The sequence below is a fragment of the Papilio polytes genome, unplaced genomic scaffold (genome assembly GCF_000836215.1).
Source record: "Papilio polytes unplaced genomic scaffold, Ppol_1.0 DF824303.1, whole genome shotgun sequence".
In the NCBI taxonomy this organism is placed as follows: Eukaryota; Metazoa; Arthropoda; class Insecta; order Lepidoptera; family Papilionidae; genus Papilio; species Papilio polytes.
The window spans coordinates 309,108-333,411 of record NW_013524901.1 but is presented as its reverse complement, the minus strand read 5'-3'; the positions used below and the strand labels follow the sequence as shown (position 1 = coordinate 333,411).

General features: G+C 30.9%; 1 protein-coding gene across 1 annotated transcript; it reads left to right on the top strand.

Annotated features, from left to right (window-relative positions):
* The first annotated feature begins 10,677 nt into the window (after positions 1–10,677).
* On the top strand, positions 10,678–15,919 carry LOC106101140 (neuropeptide FF receptor 1-like). Its single transcript, XM_013280271.1, has 6 exons — positions 10,678–10,900; positions 12,437–12,542; positions 14,188–14,285; positions 14,562–14,730; positions 15,025–15,146; positions 15,547–15,919. The coding sequence occupies exons 1-6, from the start codon at positions 10,712–10,714 to the stop codon at positions 15,745–15,747; spliced, it is 885 nt and encodes a 294-aa protein (XP_013135725.1). The 5' UTR covers positions 10,678–10,711; the 3' UTR covers positions 15,748–15,919.
* Positions 15,920–24,304: the final 8,385 nt, after the last annotated feature.

Here is a 24,304-nt window from a genome sequence, read left to right as displayed (position 1 = left end):
GTTATGCCGTAACACACATAAAAAAAAAATAAAAAAAAAAAAATATACCGTCGAATTGAATACCTCCTTCTTTTGGGAAGTCGGTCAAAAACGTGAGTGATTTTATTGTCAAAAATAATAATTAGTGCAGTTTAACTTTTATTTTATTGGAACTAAGATTTAATTTAGTTATAGAGAAGACTTATGATAAGTTTAATAAATCAAAACAAGAATGTTTACGTAAACTGAGACTACGTATAATAAGGTAAATATTTTTGAGAGTATACAGTACTTATATGGGATGTTTAGTGTTATCTCAAAACGCAATTTCACCATTTCATTTAAGATTTTATCAATGGTAAGTACTAGTTTACATTTATATAATGCGAAAGTAACCTTTACTAATCATAAACGAACACGACTCAATTATAAATGGACGCTATCGTTTTGTGGTTTTGGTTATTTTAGATAATACTCGATACCATTTGACATCTATTTCGTATAATTAGCGACTGCTATATTCTGGAACGTTCTAAGGTTTTAACTAGTCTTGAACTTTACTGATAATACTTAATCTACAGACAATTTACACTGTTATGACAAAGTTAGATTAATTTTGTTGGTATTTGGAGTGGCTTTGTAATTTAGTGTAACTTTGTGTAAGCAATTAATCCACTTAATAACACGACCAAACGTTGATTGGAAATATTATAGCCTTGATCTGACAACAAAACAGTATAGTATATAGTGGAATATAATTTTAACATGGTTTTAGATGGATTTGTAAAGTAAATATGCCCTTTACAAAAGGCAATGTGACATCTATAAATGAAATAGTACTAAAGTTCGATAATACAGTTTTTTTTTCGTTGTGGTCCGTTTCACTATAACTCGATGTCGTAATTCTGTAGATATTTATACTTATATTATGCTAATCCGAACAGCGTTGATGACGTAATTTTGTAGACCGTTAAGGTACTTAAGTCTAGAATTATAAGACTGGATCTCGGATATCTCGACCCGTACAAGCGACATTTCCATCAAAATTTCACGTACCTTTTTACGTATTCTGTTTGTGTTTTAGAACAATTTTTCGTACGAACTCGGCTTTTGCGTAAAACACAAAAAGTTTTACCACAAAGGGGAGTTGAATATTTTTGCAAACATCATATCTGTGTTTGTCACACTTTTTTCGCGATTGCATTGCCAGTTTCGAGTGAATAGAATTTGTTAGGATTGTGTTTTTTAAACTGAATATATATTTTATTTGAAAAATACAGATTGGTCATGAAAACGTACACTTGTGCTGGATTTGGTTGTCAACTTTAGTATATAGTTGACGCCCGCGAATTCGTACGTGCGGAAATAAAGGAAAATTCAATTAGTAACTATCTGTTCTTCAATACTATATTCTATATCTGTGCCTAATTTTAACGCAATTCATTTAGTCGTTCTGGAGATACAAAGTAACAATCATCCGTCTATCCATCCATCTAAACTTTACATTTATAATATTAGTAAGATACTGTATATAATATGATCAGAACGGCCATTGAAAAGAAACTTCGGTAGTCAAGTTGGATTCACATATAAAAGTACCTGCTTTGTTGTTTATCTTACTTTTAGATAAATTCGAAAGTTTTGTTTGAAGTAGCCTGAACTGCTGAATGGATATCTATGAAATTCGGCATGTGCAGAGAGGATAGTCTGGAAGAACCACGGGAAGAACTTATAGCCTATTTACTTTTTTAAAATTTCCACGACAACGGCGTCGCAGACGAAAGCTAGTATCATAAATACATTGAACTTGATTAATTATTGATGTACTAACATGAAAATAGAACAATAGTTTATAAGCAAAACCTGCAGACAAAGAGATTCGTAGATGAATGCGTCTGACGAACTTAAATCAAATGTACTTTTTAAAGCTGCAGAAAACGGCCCCGTGTTTAATTAGTGAATATTATATCTTACTTGGAAAAATATCCAGAGTTAAGTTTATTAGCGTACTGTTTCTTGCAACTTTAAATGCTTTAAAGTTTAACGTAAATATGTAGAAAGATTATAAAATTTGTTTTAATTATGTTTTTATGTTATCGAATAAAATTTTTAAACATTTTACTTAACATTTAAAATAAAAGTTAGGTTTTGTTAAAAAACCTTTTCTGCGTTTTATCTGTTATTTTCTTTTGATATGGGTATATTTTTTGCGATGTGTCGAGGATTATTCTGTTAACAAATCTGCCGGCTTTCCTTTCGTAAATATTCTTTTGAACAAATAACAATATTTTATTCTATAAATCCAAAGCAATTGAGAAATAACTGTCTGAAAAGGAAAGCGATCTTGAATGGACTTAGTGTTATTGTTGTACGATAAAGCCCGGGTTCTCAAACCGTAATCAAACCTGTTATTTCAGTTTTTAAAAAGTGACTGAGAGAGAAAGAACATGTTTTTGTACTAATTTTTCGCATTGGAAAACTGCGATAAGCGAAAGTAATGGATCACAATCATTGACTTTTATAAATGAACAGGTTATAAACTGTATATATAATTTTTGCACATTTGTTGCTGATTGAGGTCGATTAAGAGGTTTCTGATTATAATAATATACTGTTATCATTAACATCAAAATGCACGTAAAAGTCTGAACGAAATGAAACCTGTCATTTCTAAACAATCACCTATCTATTTATACAGATCAGTGATTACAAGTTTGATGTTTGTTATACAAGCTATCAGTTGTCGATTTTATTCACTAGCATATGTGGGAGGTGAAGAATGCCTATGTGGGATTACAACGTACATTATTACAACTATTGTAATAATATCAGAATTGTTAGTTGTACTTCACATACAAATAATTGTTGGTCTAAAAACCTATTTACATTTTTCGTTATGAATTTTATTTAACTTTATTCTTTTCACATATTGTATGAGTTATAAGGTTTTGGTGCTAAACGTGAACATATGAAATTAATAATAACGTCAAACTTTTCAACGATTTCAGCTATCAATTTATGTCTAAGAAAATATTCGCCAGGTTTTGTAACGTTAGGTAACAAAGGTTTAGTATTTTTTCCCAACGGACATAAAAAAACTAGAAATTGTTGTGGAGAATAAATATTTGGGTCGCTGAGTTAGCAATTATCTGCCTGAAGAATATTCTCTATTGTTCTCTTAAGTCTTGCTTTTGTAGATTGTAAGATTGACTTGTAAAATAAACACAACATTTGATAAGTCGTCGATTAATTTGTTTTGAAGTCGATACTCGCGAAACCCGTTGTATTTGTCTATCATGACTAAATGAAAACATCTAAATAACATAGCAATGCGAGTGTTAGTAGTCATTTATTTTTATTATACATATTACAACCTGTATAGGACTATAATAAGGTAACAAAGAGAGAATAAGTTAGGATATTTACGAATATAATAGCAATGAAGTCTGATATGTTTTGATTTTACTTAAGTAAATTATTCTTGTAGATAATCCTGTAAAAATGATTTGTGTATAATATTAACGCCACGTTAAAAAAAACTCGCAAATATAATAATTATTATTAACTAATTTTGAAATAGATAAAACAAATCAATAAAAGAATTTCTCCATTGTAAAAGTGTATTTTATTCCGCTTAGTAACGGTATAATGATTTACATATTAACATTTATCTAATAATGTTATGTTTATAATAATTTAGACAGTTGTAGTAACATTTCAAGTCACTCCGAACAGATGTGAGCTTTCTTGATACCGTTTGTTAGTGTAACAAACTAGCCGGCAATTTCAATTCTAACTGATTCATTGATATTTCCGTCTCGTACGGCGATTGTGCGGGATTTTTAATATCTCACCATGCTGATACGTACTGCTGTTTGAACTGAGCAGCTGTTGAAATTATTTACGAGATCGACGTCAAGGTCACTGAACAATTGAAAAACGTTCAACTTCGGATAAAGGAAGATAGATGTTTGTGCTTAGTAAAGATATCTTTTGTTTCTGTTTCGTGAAGGCAAATGAGAAGCGACATCTGTTGGTCCGGAAATTATACTAATAACAGTGTGCGACACCCATGTAATGTGACAAAACAAATTAGTACGGCGATATGCTACCGTATCTGTCTCCTTCGAATATTATATTTCCTTAGTAGTTACCCGGAAATATAAAAGAAAAGAATAGAAAAATACTCTGATGTTAATACACATTTTAGAATAGACATCCTTAGTATCTTTTTTAATTACGTAAATATGTTTAACAAATCATTATCGATGTGTTTGAGTCAACAATGGCTTTGAATAAAGACATTTGAAAGATCTTTATTTTATAATTTAATAACCCGTCCAGTCTTTCGGCCCTTTATAATTGAATTGACTTGTTCGGACGAAGTCAACAAAGTGTCCTGGGAATCATTTCTAAAAGCTTTTCATATTGTAAGATTCAAACTTTACCAAGGCTCGTGGTTAGTTGCAAGAGGTAGGGACGCAAGGGTGTGCCCTCGCTATGTCCTTTTTTATAAAAAGTGGCTATGTCCTGCTAATGCCCTAATTGCCAACGTCTGTGTTCTGTGCAACTTATTGTGCGAATTACAAGCCGTAATAAAGTGTGTATCTCACTACATGAATAGTGTTGAACGCATATTATCATAATAACATTTTATGGTACAGAAATGTGAAAAGAATATAGAATGTATATTTTTCAGGTAATTAAGTCAAATATGCATTGTCTATTCTGAAATCAGTAAAATACAAACAAGATATCCAGATTTGAATTACGGTAACAGTAAATATGTTAAACATTTTTTTTTAATAAACGTTAACATTAAGCTTTTACCTTACCCTTAAAGTCTGTTACGGTTTCAAATACAATTTCTCCCTAAGTAAAATAAACTGTGTAAGAAAGTTAATTTTCGAGGTAATTACGTTTGTTCCAATAAGTTTAGAAGAGGGCGCGTTAAACTCATTATTTTGAACTTTCCAGGGATATGTAAACTTGGACAAAATTTATTTATACTCTTACAAAGATTTTTATGCAACGTTAACTAAATTACATACTTGGTCCTCTTAACTAATTTCTATTTTAACGGTTTTCTATGACAAAAAGATGATGAAATAATCATGAAGCTTCAATATGCATCTGTAAACAATACGCGACGTCATCAACAGAAAGAGGTCATTTATTTCATAACTTGCTATTATATTTATCAGCTAGATAGTGAACATAATAAGCATATTTATCTATTACTGTGGCCAAATCTATGATAACTTTAATACACAAATAATCCTGATGTACTTGAAGTCTTTTGACAATAGATTTTGTTTCTTTTTTTCAATAATATTATAAGTTTATTTCAAAATTCTGAACAGATTTGGTTCAGCGCGTATTATGTAATCTGAGATAGTTCTAGTGCAACAGTTAAGTTTTATACTTATTTTAAAAAGACCAAAGTAAATGAGAAGGTTTATTAGTGACGTACTCGATGTCAAATGTTAACGGTCCAGTTGCGAGCAATCAATTACCGACACTCCTTTGGACGTTACTGAACTGAAAACATCGAATCAGTGATTTCCAATTTCTTGAAGATTTTAATCGATATATAATACATACAAAAATTTTCAGTATTCGGTGACGTAATAAATTCGATTAATTCACTCTAACAGAGGTCGAGATCGCCCTTTCTATTATTTCTCAAATTGGAAAAGTTCGTAATCTGACAACTGGGATTGATGTCGTGTTATTTAAAGCTGTTTAAAAAGATATTACATTCCTAAAAACATATAATTTTTTTTATAATTTGCTTAAAACAATTATTAGGCGAGTATGGTTTTTACTTAGTTATGTATGGGCTTTAGGATAAAGCGGAATTGGGCGAACGCCCAGGGCGCTTGACAGAAAGGAAAGTCTGCGGATTACAGTCTCCCTCTCATAGCTGGTAAAAGAAGGAGTGCTGTAGAAATATCGCACAAGGCGTTAGTAACGATAAAACTGACATTGGTCATGTACAGAGGTTTATAAGCTTGGCTAGAATAGATTGACGTTAGTTATATGTGATTTATACACAGGAAAAAGTTCCGTTCTTGTTAGCTACAACTTAATGTCGAACAAAAAGAAATCTCTCTTGTACAAAGGGCAACGTGCAATAATAAAATCCAGATACAGAAAGCGTAAAGGAACTTTTACGTTTAATTTTTTCGCCTTTACTAAAGATAAAATCAAGTAATACACTCGTATAGGTTTTTTTCTACCTTTCATTTGTTTCATTTACTTTTTATTTTTCCTGTAGGAATAAAACTTGACATCCATGTCCATTACATTCCATGTTATGATTACGTATTCAGCGCGTGTTTTACTACTTTTTCGGACGCCGTGGTTTTATTTACCACCTTTTTTACCCTGGCATCAAATTACCAGAAACGTTAAGTTCGAATTTATAAACTTTTTCATATAAATGTTTTTAAGATTATTTGACGATTTTCATCTTTTAATATGTAACATGAAATGAACTATGAAAACAAAAGTATTTGTCTAATTTTTATTTCCGATTTTCTTACAATTCATGTGCATGTCTTCAGTAATAAAATAGTTCTAAAACTGCTGGTTTATTTATTTAGATGTCTTGATGCATGTTAACGCCGCGGAAATCGTATTAAAAGTTAACGGAAACTTGTATGTTTGTAGAAACAATAGCATTAACTGTGATTCTTTTATTTATAAATGTTTTTCACAACTATATATAATTTTTTATCGTATTTTAGACAACTTAAAAAAAGTTAAGTCTGTCAATAGATAAAAATATAAGATCATTTACCAGAAAACTTAGGAATAATTTAGTCACCAACATTTTACTAAATTTTTTATATTTTAAAATACGGGCATAAACATTAAGCATAGAATAACAAAAGTTCCATTTACGTAATGTACATTTCGCGTATTTTTTGAATATTTCAGAAAGCGTTAATCTAGGAATAATTTATCGAAGAGCTCTGGAGAGTTTCGTTTAAAACATGCTGTCGCTCTCGACTTTGACCGCACATAATTAGAAAAAACCTTAATTACTAACCTATGCGTTTTTACAGACTACGCTGTACATCTATGACATCTATTTCACAAAAATCTGTCGATCTGGAGACACGTAGAAACAAATATCCATCCATTTATCAAAATTTTCGCATTTACATATAATATTAGTAACATAAAAAACGACAAATGGTAGTAAAATAGCCTTTCGTTTAAAAGACAAAATATGAAATTCTATGAAAGGTCATGATTGTTATGTTTTTACCGTTTTTGCGATTTTTTATATTTTTGCAACTTTTAACTATAACATAAGTTTTTAGCATCAGTTCTGTCGTATATTATAAACTGCATACAGAATAGTAGTATGAATGTGTCAAATTTATTTCATAGCGCTATTTAAAAAATAATAAATTAAAACTCCGTCCCTCCTACACTCGTGTCACATCAACAAACAGAATATTAGTCCTGTTTCTGACATCAAAGCCTGAAAACATTCATTAAGGCGTATTTAAATATTTACCAACGGAGACAGTGCATTACTAAACCAAACATAATTCGACAAAATGATTGCGTAAGACAAAATTACGTTCTATAAAATATCACGGTAGGTTCACACTGTCTAAAGATATACTTTGTTTTTGTTGCCATGGGACCTAAAATGAATATATTATTAAAAAAACAATAACCTGTTTTATTATTTTTCTTTTAAGAATTATTAGTTTCCATAAAACATTATTACTCAAAACAATTACTTACAATCTCCCAGGATTTCCACCCTCCAGTTTTTATTTGAATTATTAATGGATCTGTATTTGTTAAAGAAACCGCTTTAATAATTACTCAATTTCTTTTAAGAGGACAATTTATTTTTGTTTGAATAATCGTTAATATTAATAATAATTATTAATACCCATAACTACTTAATTATTTGTAATAGATAGTTAAAAATAGCTACAATAACTTAAAATATTTGGTATAATTATTTAATGAAACGAGTAGTTTGTTTTTCAATTTATTTCTTTAACTCACATTATACTGTTTTCAAATCAAAATAAGTTGACGAAGAACGTTTATTTTTAAATGCTGTTTCATCTTTGAGAGTTTATTAACTCCATAAAGATTAAATTAACGGTTTTAGGAATTTTCCTGGAATTCTAAATAACCGTCCGCGTGGGTCGTTTCATTTCGCTCCATGCAAACAGTGTAGTGATGGATCCAAGGGAAGTTAAATGTTTAATTTAAGGGGAATGGTGCTAATTAAGAAGAGCCAATTTCATAATTGAGTTAACTGTCAACTTAATTTAGATTAATATTCGATTAATTAATGCATAAAAGCTTCAGAATTTTTTTGTAACTGAAAATCGAAACAATACTCAAAAAAAAAATTATTTTCTTAATTAGCTCTTAGAACCTTCTTCAAAGGACTGCCAGGCTTGACGTTTATTTAGTTTCAAGAAATACCAACAGCTATTTATTACAAAGTAGGTATAGTTGTAATTAAATTGTACAGCAAATGATAGGTCCTCACTAATAGAAATAGAAATTATGGCAGAACGCCTAATCCCGGCAATAACAATATTAAACCAACGATATTCTGTATCTTAGTAAATTTTTATTATTGTGTCATTTGTTACTTTTAAAAATGACAATATTTTTATCGCAATATGAGATCCATTCAATAAGCAGTGTGCAGTGAGATACGTCGCGGTCATCCTTCTACAGCAGAGCACTTTAATAACATTTACACAATACATTGAACTTCTGCAAAAATATTTATTGATATAAATTTCATTCCATTAAATATCCAATCCTTGCATCATTACTTGATAATATTAATCATAAAATATATTAAAAAAGTTAGTGAAAAACGAGCAAACACTTTTTTATTTAATTTAAAGCTTTGAGTTTATTTTAATTAATGGATTTAACGTAAATGCTTACCGCAGTCTAAACGAGGGTTTCCTTAATTAGTGATTAAATAAATTGCTTGTGCAACTGCTGACCGACAGAAAATAAAGGTAAACTCAGAAATAAACCTCAACATTTGTTGATTAAAATCTTAGTAAAAGAAATTCATTTATTACTTAAACATGTACATTTAATTTAATTAATAACTTTGAAAAAAACATGTGCGGTTTTTGTAATATTAATATAGGTATTCATAATTTTTATAACCTATAACATAAGCTAGAAATCTGGATGAAAAGGAATGCAAAATGAAATATCACAATAAAGTAGGCCTGTCGTAAAGGGACGGATGTCCTTACTTACATTTTATAGCCCAATTTTTCAAGACATTGAATATTTTGACGGATAAAAATGATTCATCTCTCAAAGGAATTTACTAAAAAATTGTTAAAGCCTGTAAAATAAATTATAACAAAGGGCTATTATTAAGCTATACGGAGTATTAATAGTTTATTTGCTCTAAGAGACTTACGTATTTTAATCTTTACCTATTGATGCATTAAGTACTTACGAAGTGGATCTGTTAAGTACAACCGTTATTAATTGACCACAGCCTCCTGAAATGTAAGAGGTGAAGTTTAGGTCGGCTCTCACTTAAGAACAGACACTCTACAATCAAAATCAATTAGTCCCACACTGGCTTACCAGTAAATTATTATATTATTTAATCGAACATTGTTTTGAACATTGGAAAATGAATTTACAGATGTATGCAATTTTTATTGTTTTTTCTAATATCTTTATTCTATCAATATTTATAAAAATAAACTTTACTCAGGCGTAATAAGATTACATGATAATGTTTATTCTATGCATTTAAATGTGATAATTCCTTTTAAAGATAACGCATTCATATATTTAAAAGGCAAATAAGAGGGAATTTCGTCCAGGAAATGAGGATTAACACGAGAAAGATAAAAGAAAAATTTCTACATTAATCAGAATTTAACGCTATTGTACAGAAACAAAGCTTTACAGAATCAAGTAATAAATCTAGTAGTAATCCTAATGCGTAATATTGTAGGTCCCTTCTTCTTTAAGGATATAAAAATTTTAAATATTCCTTGGGTCTATGTTTTTAAATATCTTTTAAAGTTTTTTAAAATTGCTTAACAGTAGAGCTTTCTATCTTCTCAGCTAGCTTACTTCTGCACCTATTTTGTTTCAGTGTGACGAACATTTTCCTGGTGAACCTGTCCGTAGCAGACCTGCTGGTGACGCTTTTCTGTATGCCGGTGCAGATCGCTAAGGCAGTCACGTTGCTCTGGTACTTTGGGGAGGTTATGTGCAAGACTGTCAACTTCCTACAAGGTTATTACTAAAGTGTGCTTACGAAAGACTTTACAAATTACATTTGTTTCAACAATGAGGTTACTCTTACGGTGATAAATCTGAATATAATAAGTTAATGAATCGATTTAGTTTAGTATCATTACATTTGTACACGAGGCACGTCTCTCGAGATGTGCGGCGGTAATGGCACGTCCTTACATTAGCTCTAATTCTGAATAAATTACGTGTTCGATTATTTCGCTGGCGATAATCTGAAGATTAATTACCTCTGTTTCATTTATGTATGGGAATTATGTTAACATCCCATCTTATATTTTAAACACTGTTAACTTTATTTAAATTCAAATTGTGTTAATTCAACACTTTTTTGACTTTCCAAATTATAATTTCAAATTTCACGTATGTTGTCACATTCACAGGCGTAGCGGTGGCTTCTAGCGTGTTCACGATCACGGCGATGTCTGTGGACCGGTACCTGGCCATCACGCAGTCCCTCCGTCAACCTTGGATGCCTTCGCGGCGAGGAGCCTGTCTCCTGCTCGCGGTGCTGTGGCTGGTCGCCTTCGTTATCTTCGCGCCTTTACTGGTAGTTGCATCCGTGGAGAGGGAAGTCGTACCTTTACTCTCCAGAACTGAAAATGGGTCTGTGAGTATTGTTCTTATTCATTATTTTGTATTTTGGTGTAGAAATTTGTTGTGTGTATGTTGAGGTCTTATCTTGCATTATCATAGCCTGTTTTAAAAGGAATTTTTGAGAAAAGTCTTATCAGATGGCATTTAAAATGTACGGAACCGTGTTGATTTTTGTCTAAATCGCCATTGAAAAGGAGTTGAATAAAATGAAACTGAATAGAATTTACAACAACAAAGGCCTGGACTTACGACAGAAGTCACTGCTTTAATACTAATTTATTGTGAATGGACAGAAATCTTTTTGCCTCTCACTGGCTGCGTAATTTGACAGCTCGAAGCATTGTACCGACGCTAATCAAATAAAGTAACTTCTTGGAAATAATTAAACTTCTTGCATGAGTAGTTTTGCTCCCTTCATCAAATTTATTGTCCAACGCTTTGATCTTTAACGTCAAGAATTGTTTAATAAATATTTTAGAGGTGAAGATTTCAGTTTATATAGAGCTGTTATTAATTAAAATGTCTTGTAATATAACCTTAAGGTAATAACTTAGAAATTCTTGAAAGGCTATGCCAATTTACGAATACTTCAATTATTCGAAAGATTAACAAAGTAGGTGGTAAAAAGTTAATACACATTATAGTTAAAGTCCCACATAACATTCATTAATATTATAGGTACCATCATCTCAATACAATTCCATTGCTGGTTATATTGATATTTCGTTTGAAGATGTTTGATTTAATATTTGTTATTTTTTTATAACATTGTTGTGTAACAAATATTATTTTATAAACAAAATCTTATTATGTTATTGGCTAAATATTAATTCCGAGAACTATTACAGGCATTTGAATTATTCTGTAAGTTAAATTGAAGGCTTCCCTTCTGTAAATTGTCCGGAACGAGAACAAGAATCTGAAGTAGATCGGATTTGAATTTCTCTGGAAGTTTAACGGGAATGTATTTAATAATTTAGTAGAAAATAATTTGAAATATCTATAACAAATAAAATAATAACCTGAAATTTCAGGCAAATATTCAGACGCTACAATTAAATATACAGCTAGCTTTGAAAGAAATGTTTGTAAAAAGAAAAGAAAATTATGAATTATTTTTCGTTCATATTGTATTTAATTACGTTTTCGTCGAAGGTACGATAATCAACAATTTGTATGTTAACAAGTACAAACATCGCAATGAATCTCATTAGGACTGAAAAATATATTTCGCTATTCATTCGACATTAAAATCTGTCAGACTTTTACACTCTGATTTCTTTTGATCTGATTAAACGAAATTAAATGCGATTGTTTTGTGATTTAACACAATATTCCTTTAACGAATTTTTAATCAAATGCCAACCATTGAAGAGCCTTTGTTATTTAATATCGTTCTTTAAATGTTACTGGTTCTCTACATTTAAACAAAACAATACTCAGATTTAACGACCGTATTCTGAAACGTCATTTAAATATGTCTTAGCGTCTAGTAAGGCCACGTTTAATCTCCAAATTCCTTTAAAAAAGTATTACATTTTGTTATTAGATACTGGTGGAGAGCAGTATCGAGTTTTGCACAGAAAAGTGGCCTAACTCAATAAACAAGGAATTGTTCGGCGCATTCAGCTTTGTTCTGGTGTATGCAATCCCAGGTTAGTTAATTTAGTTATGTTTATTAAAAAAAATCTATGATACTAAGTGATTTTGAATTGATAGTAATACTAGCTATCACCCGTGACTCCGTACGCGTGGAAATAAAAAAAATCCACAGTAATTAGCTTATGTGTGTTTTACAGACTGTTCTCTATATATGTGCCAAATGTTATCGAGATCAGCAGTTTAGGCTACAAAGTCTAATAAACATCCATCCATCCATCTTTCGTATTTATAACATTAGTCAGATAACTTTCGGAATTATAATGTCTTTGTGTAAATAAACATAATAAAGTGCAAAGGAATTAAACAAATTAAAAATAAATATTAATTGGTTTGGTTTTAACGAAATTTTCGCTCAAAGCTTTTCGCAGATTTAAAAGCAATATATCAAGCTCGTGCATGCGAAAGCTATTTAAATGTCTAAATGCTTCAATGGAAAATCAATCCATGTGATCCGACACAGCGACCGTTCACTACACACACTTCAACAACTTGGATGTGGTACTTTAATACATATTTCTATTTTAAATAACAAAATATCAAATAAAATTTTAAAACACAACTACATGGTTTAATTACATGGTTCAACAAATCCAAAAAAGTAACAGTTTTCTGATTTCGCAATGTAAATGGATTAATTTCGAAACCAAAAAAAAATTTAAATCGAAAACATGTAATTAATTTTCATTAAAAAATGTGAACAATGGAATGTTCTGTCAAACTAATTTAATTAACAAAATGAACGATTGGTGTTTTTACGTCGTCTAAAGGAAATAAAACCTACCTGAAGTGTGAATAAAGACACACCTTCGTAATATAGCGGGATAGTTTCAGCTCTAATATTGCTTTGTTTCTAGATTTGGTCTACTTTAGGAAACATAACTATTAATGAAAAAGTAACCATACATATAATATATCTAAATGAAATCTTACATTTAAAATTAATCACACTAATATTATAAATGCAAAAGTTTACTTGGATGGCTGCATGTTTGTTAGAGTTTGTACCGTAAACTGCTGAACGGATCTCGTTTAAATTTGACAAAGATGGATAGAATAGTCTGGAAAAAGATGGGCCACTTTTTTTTATACTACGCGGACAGAGTCGGGGCCTAAAACTAAAGCTTGGTAAAGTAATCGAAGTTGAATTTTGTTTTACAAATCTAGTTACCCTATAGCAATTTATACCTAAAAATAGGTACTTCGCATGTCCATTTATTTATCCATCAAGTTCGTTGGCAATTATTCTCAGTTCCTCGTATGTAGAAGTGTTTAAGAACTCGTACGATAGACAGGCATGAAATAGACAGACAAATTGCACATCAAGGCTGTATGCAAGTTTGTATCGAAGTTTTATATTAGAAGGTTATTCTTGCTGATTTAAAATAGATTTGTTAAATCAACTATATCCCAACTGGTACGAGTTTAGGGCCTGTCCTACCTAATTGCAAATTGTTTGATAACACTCCAAAGTGTGTGTGATGGAAATATCGGATTTTGTTCCCTTATCTGATAGTGACGTCATTTTTAAGATATCTGAAGCTCTATCAGCCAGTGGCGGGAGAGGTTCTTACCGGATATACCGAGCTTATGACTCAGCCCATTTTTAAATATTTTAATATTATTTTGTAAAATTTTCAGGTTCAATCGTAGTGGTATCATACTCGTTGATGGGCCGGCGGCTGTGCTCGGTGCTGCCGCCATTCGACCAAACGGAGGGCAGCGCCAACAGTCAACAGGTATTCTATTAATAAAGTCTTTTTACCAGTGTTTTAAGTTGTGTTCAATTTTAATTTTTCTTTTTCTTCAAGTGCCATCTTCTATCGGAGCTTGGCAAACATTATAACAAATGGAATTTGTGCTTTTATTACTATTAGCGCAAATTTTTTAATCAAGGCGTACGTCTTCTTCCTGGATTTCATTTTACTTGTATCTTTCCTTGTGCTATTTTTTTTAATAATTTCAAGTTTAATAACGGTATAGTTCATGATAATCACTTGTCATTTGTGTGGCAGCGTTTGCGGCTGGTGCGGGAGAGGAAGCGCGTGGCGTGGATCCTGCTGCTGCTGGCGGTGCTGTTCGCGCTGTGCTGGCTGCCGTACAACATCCTGCAACTCCTCATCGACGTCAATGCAGTGCAAATCGACTCCGGAGCTTTGTTCCTGCCATACACATTGCTTCTTGGTAAGCAGAATATCTTTTGGCAACCGAGCAAGTGGTCACGTTAATCCACAATGGCGAAGCGCCCGCTGCCCAGAGACAATCACAATTACAGATGCGTCACCTACCATTAATCGACGGAGGAGACGAGGGATATTTCCCCATTCCAATGTGTCTCCTCCGACAAGTTCACTTTACATTCTTTCTATACAAGAAAAGGGTGGAAAAATATAGAGACTAAAAATAGGCCTCCAACATGAACGTAACTTATTTTTTGATTGTGTACCCAAAATTAATGGAATAATGTTATAATTCCAGGTCACGCAAATTCCGCCATCAACCCAATAGTGTACTGCCTGATGACGCGCAACTTCCGGCGCTCGCTGCGCAAGCTGCTCTGCCAACACCCCGGTAACATACACTCTACTACTCACCTCCACGTAAGTTGACACTGCTACCTCATTGTTGTACTGCCTGATGACGCGCAACTTCCGGCGCTCGCTGCGCAAGCTGCTCTGCAACATGCATGTTTATTAGAGTTTGTGGCCTAAACTGCGGAACGGATCTTGATGAAATTTGACATAGATGTAGAACATAGCCTTGAAGAACATATAGTATATGTATTTATGTATTTTTTTATTCCTCGCAGATAAAGTTGCGGGCGAAAGTTAGTGTGTAGAATACGACGAACAATTTAAGACTGGTACAACCCTAGCATGTCAATAAAGTCGTTATACAAAACGGGGTGACATGAGCTTCGTAACTTTAAAACGAAAGTATTGAACTAAAACACATTTCCTTTGTAACTGGAATGCAATGGATAATTTTTAATATGTATAGATGCAAGGGTTACGTCAAAAGTCCAACACGTCTAGCATGAGGACCACCACCGTCACCTTCCGCAGCAGCGCCAACCAGAGCGCCAACCACAGCGCCAGGCACAGCGGCAGGCAGAGCGCGCGCGCTCCTCACACCGCGCAGTGCCAGCAGACACCTGTCTGGAAAGATCGACACCAGGCACGCTCTGCGCAGTACCTTTAAACTTACACTTTATATGCAAATAGTGATTAATGATATTGTTCCGAGAATTATAAATATCGTCTAAAATGTAATGGAAACAGATTCAAAAATATATATGTATAGGACACATCGTTGACACTTCACTTTAGGAATATTTCACATGACCCAGTATTTATCTGTTGATAGCTCCTCAAAACAAAGTCTATATAATTGTATTTAAATTAATTGCCAATAGATGTCGTGGTTTTTATTTTATTTTACCAAAAGATGGAGCTCATTATAATTTTGTAAAAGGTTTTATAACATGCCAATACAATCCATAAGTTGGCACTAAACTTTAAAAGTTATGGGGTGAAAAAAAGTTGTTCCCTATGTCTAGTTTACATGTCTGGTACAAATTGTGTTATTTTTGATTTTAATTGTAAAATTTGAAATTTGCTTTTAATATTTGTAATTGACCACCGAAATATCTAATTAAAGTAATGAATTCGTTTGACAACGAATAGAATTGTTTGTTATAGAATTGAATGTTATGTTTTAATTGTTTTTAATGTTGTTTTAAAAATATATTTGTAAAAATTGTAACATGTTAAATGTAGTTTTCTCAGTACTGTTTGAAAAGATTTGTATTTTTTTATTAATTTGACGTAAAAAATGGTATTCAAATATTGTGTGATAAGCAACGAATTAGAATAAAACTATTTTTCTGTAGTCATGTCACCGAGAAATTGTAAATTTTATAATTTCAGAATCTGACTAGGCATTCTAAAGATCCGCTCAATTGACATTGATTTTACATCATGCCAAGTTTGATTGTAAATATAGTCGTATAAGGATATCTGGCTCGGTGAGACGCTGCTATCGCGGTAAGTTATTTAAAAAAATATACAAAAACGACATGACGAAAGCCACCAATAGGTACGAAAACAAACTCCATATAGACAAGGTAACTTTCGATTGGCTATATCGCTTGTAAATTCGACAAATTGTATCAGTTACATACAATAGTTATCTATAAGTAAACTACAATAAAAATATTTAAAAAGTGCATATTTTGCTTTTCCATTGACATCGACGATAAAGTGTTACTGTATCTAGGGGGCGTGTTAGTTTTTTTAACATTAACAGAAGAGTAGTCATAATTTAATTTGACTTATGTCCACCGGGTCAATACATTCTCGGTCTTTATGTTTTCAAATTAGATCTGTGACTGATGTATGAATGTATGTGATATATTTGAAATAGACATAGTAATCTCGAATAAAAAAAAAATAGTTATTAGACTAGATATTTATTTGTTATAGTATGAAGATATACATTAAAAGAAACATATTGCTATCTCATTTCTTTCAAAGGGAATGAGTGAGATGACAATGTGGTTATACTAATATTTCAACAGTGGAAACTCACGATTAAAATTTCATATTAGGATAGAAGTGGCACAAGTTTTTGTTAAAACATTTTGATTTGTATTATTTCAATGTAGATTCTAAATGTTTGTAAGCTTTAAATATGTTCTAGTCATATTGTTCTATTAAGTTACGCTTCTTCATACTTAAGGAGATATTTCTATTTTCATTGAATAATGTGGAAAGTTAAAACGTTTTAAAAATTAAATTTTTGTACACAAATAGATTTATTATGAAACCTTATTTTCTTTGTATTAGAGGATATCGTATATTAAACCTATGCCTGTTATAAGGTTTACTTTTATTTTTATTTATAGTTATATTTTAATATAAATATTACCAAATAAATACGTCACTTTTATCTTTCACATTTTATAATTTTGCCGTAATCTTTAAGATATAAGAAATGTTAATGTAATTAGATAGAGATGATTATGTGATGAAAAAAAATAAATTATTTGTAAATTTAAATACATTTATGTTTTTATTCAACACACGATTTTTAGTATACACAAAATTAATTGGATAATTTAAAAAGTTAATTTTGTTCGTATCAGTCATGTATATGGAACTGCAATTAGTGGCAAAGAATTAGCGAAGCCTGAAACAAAGAGCTTTATATGGTGCTCATTTCCGGTGTCAGCTTTGAAGTTGTTTCGCTTAAGGACTAAGCATTATCTTTAAGTAGAATTCCTGGTTTCATTTTATTTACTGTTATAGTATTGCTATACTAAACCGGACATAATCAAATGTATACTACACGTCAACAAGCGTACTTTTGTCGCATTTACGTATTTAAATTCAACATATAATAGTTTTGATGTCGCCCAAACGATTATTTCGTTAATTAAAAACTTTATCAGAATAAAAAGCTATCAAACAAGTATTAGTCATTACCCTCAATCTTAAAGAAAGTAATAAACCCTAGTTTTTTGTTGTTTTAACAGAATAATCTAGGATCTAGGATTATCTGTTAAAACTTGCAACTATTCATTTCCTTTAATAAAATCCCCTAACATTATGGGGGTTTCTGCTTTAAACTATTATAATATTAAAAGCATATATCTACCCGACTCTTAATTTAGGTATGAACTTATTTTTATTAAGACCTCAACTGTTTCTCTGGTTAGTCCTGAAATATGTTACCATAAATAAACGATGTATAACGCCGCTGTCCGGCCTATCGTATACTCTGTGGTTATCCTACTTGTTTAGGATGGTTTAGTATAATAAATTATCGTGTAAATTATTAACATGAATCTACTTGGTATTAACGTAAGTTTATTTAAATTGTTTGATGAAACGCATTTTTATAATTAAATTTTTAAAACTAAAATATAGGGTAAAATATCTTCTTCATATTGTAATTTTTAGTTAATTATAATCTATACTAATGTTATAAAGAGGAAAGATTTATGTTTTTGTATGTATTGAAATAACTCAAAGACTACTGGGCCGATTTCAAAAAATCTTTCATTGTTAGAAAGCTAATTTATCCCTGAGTAACACAGGTTTTACCTTTTATTACTTTTTAATTTAACGGGGGCGAAGTCGCGAGCAACAGCAAGTGTAAAATAAATACAATTAAAGCAAATAGACTTAGTAACTATAATACCACGTAAAATGCTTGATATTTTAAGCATTAACAGATTATCTAAGCGACGTTCGCCTTACCCGATCATTCAATCATTTACAAGTCGCAAACAACTTGACTAAAACAAACAACGCGAACGCTTTAGTTGTTTCAAACATCAACAACATCTGAAATTTAAATGAGTTTACGACAATATTATGTTAATCAAAGCCTATGTTTTCTATTAATTTATGTTAAAAATCATAACTGTGTTAAGTTATAAACAATAACTCTAAATACAGCAACATTTTTTGCAAATTTATATTTTATTAGCGAAATAACAAATTTATTAAACTGGAATTTTAACTAAAACGTTAAGTAGACGGACAAAAATAGGTCAAGTGTTAGGCCTTAGACATATTTAATGCGCTACTTTAGTTTATATTTTTCGTTGTTACTTTGTATAACACTAAACAGAAAACAAACTTTAGAAGTATAAAAATAACCATATCAAATACGAAAGAAAAGTTTTCAAAAAGTTATAATGTGAATATGAAACGGACCTAGCTTGTAAATTCCGAGTTTGCAGCGAGGACGTAAAGTTGCAAATACTATAACGAGGGAAAAGTTATCCCGGAGTCAAATTCGAATAAAAACTCGTAAGGAAATGCTAAACTAGTCAACAGCTGTTTGCTATTGTTAAATGTTTTCACACTTTTGAGAATATTGTGATTTGCAAATAATAAGCTTATACTTAATAGCGAAATCAGAATATTAAGAGCTACTTTTAATTTTGTTAAGTTTTTAAGTATCGATATGTCAATGTGTATAAAAGCAGGTAACTGGCTTACCTACAGCTGTAGTAGTAATGGTCATTATTAATTTGAGAAAACGACCATCCCTACTAAATTTGAAGTGAATTGTCAAACTAATCTAAATTATTTAGACACTCTATAGGAGAGGACAATATGGTGCGTGAAATTTGACACTAACAGGTCTCAACTTATACGATCTCGTTTACTTTACTGGAATGGGTAAACATTTAACTGGCATGTGTATCTATGTGTTAAGCTAATTTAAATCAAATGCCTCTTATTTAAATAACAGTGTGCAATCTATATGTGGGCAGCTTGCACGCGTCACGCGACCTCACATACGCCCGGAATCGATATTCGATTAAAGTCTTAAGACATGTCATGAGCTGCTCGGCGTCGGACACAACACGCCTAAGGTATAAATGTCGTTTCGCACAGAGAAATGAAGTCAACGAACATATCTAAAGACAAGATATCTCAAATAATACTTAATATTAACGGCTAATCTGCTACAACAGTAAAACCTCCGAAAACATTCTTTGTATAATTTTATTGTATGTAACCACAGTTTGAGGCAGTTACGAATTATTACCATCCGCATATCTTGTTTAAGGTATCGAAATATCACGTTTAATATGAATGCAAGAAAATAGGAAATGTCCGCGGACTTAAGCGGCTTCATTATTTTACATTCAGTACGCAGTTGGAAAATATTTTCATTTCTACGGCCGACTGGTGAGATGAGATTGCAGGGAAAGCTGCATGGAGACGAGATTGTCGGGACAGACTGGCGGGTTCGTTATTAAGTATAATAAAGTAGATATTCGTAATACTTATTAACATTTGATATGTAATTACAAGCAATTCTTGCAGTTTTAATCATGCATTTTTGTTGTATGTTTAAAACTACTATTTTTTTGAGACAATATTAAATTAGACCACTAATGCCTTGCACACTGGCAGATTTTTACGTAAAGAGAAAATTATTGATATATCGAGACTTCATTTAAACCAAACACTTTCTTCCCCAGTGCTCTCTAATCTATTCATTGAGTGCGTGTAAGTAATGACGCACGCCACATTAATTACAGCGAGCTAATGAAAAGGTCAAATCACAAGAAGCTACCTAAGTATTAATGCATCCATTAACAGTATTAGCGTGTTACTTTGATATAATGGCAACACTCACCAAAATAACTTATGCCACTTGTATATTAGATAAGTTATTTTACGTGAAAATAGACAAGTTTTTGTTTAAAATATATTAGATGAAAATTATTATTCCTTAATGAACCTTGGCCTAAAGATTTCTCTAAGTTTATGCTAAAGAGCTGCTCTGTTAAGAGTAGAGTCAGCAAAAAATGTGAAGATAAGAGATCAAAGCGTACTCTCGTAGAATTCTTTATTGTTGGTATTTTCAAATTAAACCTCCAAAAAAACAACTAAAAGATATTATTTATATCTTGTAGCATAAAAACAATGGTACCAAAATACTGTATCAAACTGTTTTCGTTTTCCTCGCGCAAATATATATAATAATTATGAGACTATATTACGCTATCTGATATTCTATAATATGTATTATAATTAATAATAAAGCAATTAAAACGGAATGCTGCGTGTTTATTAATTGAGTTTGAACGATATATTACTATACTACAACGTTAATGGTTATAAAATTAATATTAACGTTCGTTGGCTATTCGAAAAACGGATGAGATAATTTTAAATTACCGAGTCTTTTAATTCAATACTTTATTTTCATTTTCTTTTAAAAAACAAAGGGAAATTATACATTCGTTAGAAATGCAGACTTTTTGGACAACAGAGGTCGTGTTTCTGAGAATTTCAGGCTTTGAAATGATATTACAACTTTCAGTATTTTTGAAAGCTTAAATTAAAATGAAGTCTACTTTATAAAATATTTGCTTTAAAATAAACAATTAATCTTGTATGCTTGTATTAAACAACTCTAGTAGACATACGAAATTTATAATAAGAACCTAATGTCCCGATTTAGTATAAAAAAAAAGAAAAAATATTGTTTAAGAGTTCGATTTCAATAACACACATAAAAATACAGGCAAATGAAATTTATGTATGAATCAAATTGAATAAATTTATACCTATCGAAACTGTTTCATGAATTCAATTTCCTTTTTTATTCAATTTTGAGAATTCAATAATAATCTATTGGATAATTTGATACGACTTTCATTTGACATTTTTCGGATCCTGTTTATATTTTCCGTAAAGAAATTCTTTATACAATAGTATCTAATTCCATTCTCACAATAACGTCAAATTATACATTCTGATTTTACATTTTAATGCTTTATTGTTTAGTTATAAAAAGGTATAGTTGTGAATATTATTTGTTATTTAGTTACTCAATATGTTACCTAAATCGCCGTATAATTCTACCTACTTCTAATTTTTACTATATTTATAATCATACACGTAACAAATAAAATGGCAATATAACAAGCCAATTAAATCAGGTACAAAATCCTTTCTAAAGTCTGTATTTCACAGTTCACTATCATTCACACTATTGGAAATACACTTGTAGTTACTACATCAAGTAGTTCACGTTTCTTTCATACTATTAATAGTTCTAAAAGGAGATTAAATATTATACCAATCCTAGGATAAATTTCCCATTTATGTATATTCCAAAGTTTATTGCTAAAATTTGCAAAGTCATAAAGAGTCAGCATTTATTCAGCTTTAAAATGTTTTTTTTATGGGTTTTCCTTAACTGTAGTTATAAATCATAATTTACGCTAATGACTTTGAGCTTCCCGAACGAAGCGTTTTTGGCTGCCCTGTTTTTTCTTATAATTAAATTAAGGTTTTTTTTCGGTATCCAATTTGACTATGTTCAAGGATAATGACAAAAGTTTACTTCGCAAGAGTTTAAAAAACTAACTACACACTTATTAATGAAAGTTAGATTTTTTACTTATTGAGTTGATAAACTTTTTGGAAACCATTAGAAAAGTAATCTGGACTTTTCGCTCAGACGCACTTTTTAAATTACCATTTAACTTCCGGTGTCATTTTTATAGTTTTAATAATCACATTTTATATGATTTTTTTATATATTGTTTAAATTCCAAGGAATTAAAACGAAAGAAAACACTAAATTCATGTTTGCTAAAAATATTTATCTAGAAAAAAAACTAAGAGCGTCGCCTCGTGGGAATTTACATTAATTCTGATGGAATTTCTTAATAAAATAACGTTTTTTTACTGTATAAGCTCGTAGCTGTATAACCTTAACGTAGTAAAAGCCTTCAAGCTACGTCTCTTTTGTTAACACTGGAACTATTGTTTAGTTTTGTAGAGCAATAGCTTTTAGCTTCATGCTGAAGTGTTTTGTTTTATTTGCTAGCCCACTGGTCAGATTCAAATAATGTTAAGAATAACTGACAAGATTTCGATAACTGCAATATTTTTGAATTTTGCGGCCAGTAATCGCTTATTTATTTTTCTTTAACGTAATTTATAACACATTATTAATTCTTATTCATTGTTACTTTATTTTCTGCCCCAAGAACATATATTTCAAGAACTATACATCCCTACATTCATTAGAAACAAAAACAAAGAGCATTTGCTAAATCATTACAGAAACCTACGAGATCTCGCATTATCTTACAAGCAAGGTCTATCACTTTGTTTTCTTAACATCAGCTTTCATTAGAACAAATCGTAACGAGGAATTTACAAGTCGCAGCCTTCATACATGTAATACAAACAGTAATGACTGAAGTATTTAGTTTACGTCTGCCTTTAACTTACTCTATTATCTAGTATAATTGAACATTTCAAATTAGACATAGATTTGTACTGACTGTATTGAGTCCCAGAATTACAGAGCACATGCTGTCTTTTAAACAATATTATCTTAAGTAAAAGTCTTAAATAAAAGCTTAGGATCTTCCATTAACGTAGCGTAAAAGAGTATGCTGTTTCTTTAGTAATTCTAATCTGTTTTCAAGCTCGTTAATTATACACCATTCCTTTTTAATTAAGGAAATGAGATCGTTATGTATTTAAATCAATTCAATTTAAAAAACAAAAGAATTCACTTACATGAGTTTCAATAAGCGTTATTTAAATCTTTAAAAAAAGAATGAATTTATATTTACAACGCAAAATGTCATTAATTCAAAAAAAAAAATTAAATTATGTATGTGTAAGTTGTCTTATATAAGAAGGTAAATTAGACCACCACGAATCAAGGTAGTGCGTGACAACTGTAATTTTATTATCAGCCCTTAACAAAGCAATAAAATAGAGTCGTGAATGTTAGAGTCATATAAAAACACCAATAAACCTGTGGCGTCGTTGTCGCTGTTAAAGGTCTTAATGTATCCGCCAGAGGTCACTCGATGCCCAATAACTTTTACTTCTCATATAAAATTATATTTCACTACGCGATCTCGGAGTTTTATTTGCAATTGAACATGCTACACTTGTATCAGTTACTTTATTATTGCCTTACATTTTTTCTAACATCTCTTAATTAAGGTTATTTGAAAAATCGATACAAGTTACAGTGTTTTACTTAATTTTATATTACCATTTTAATTAAGAAAATAATTATGAAAATCGGATAACCAGGAGCGGAATTTCGTATTAACAGAATTAAAAAAACACACAGACGAATTGAAAACATCCTCCTTTTTGACCGACTTCCCAAAAGAAGGAGGTATTCAATTCGTCGGTATATTTTTTTTTTTATTTTTTTTTTATGTGTGTTACGGCATAAC

What these genes read in the sequence shown, in the direction of transcription:
- LOC106101140 (XM_013280271.1), top strand. Translation starts at nt 10,712, where the DNA reads ATGTCTGTGGACCGGTACCTGGCCATCACGCAGTCCCTCCGTCAACCT. An exon ending in CCAGAACTGAAAATGGGTCT is followed by an intron (nt 10,901 to 12,436) that starts GTGAGTATTGTT and finishes TTTTGTTATTAG; the next exon opens with ATACTGGTGGAGAGCAGTAT. An exon ending in ACTCTACTACTCACCTCCAC is followed by an intron (nt 15,147 to 15,546) that starts GTAAGTTGACAC and finishes TAATATGTATAG; the next exon opens with ATGCAAGGGTTACGTCAAAA.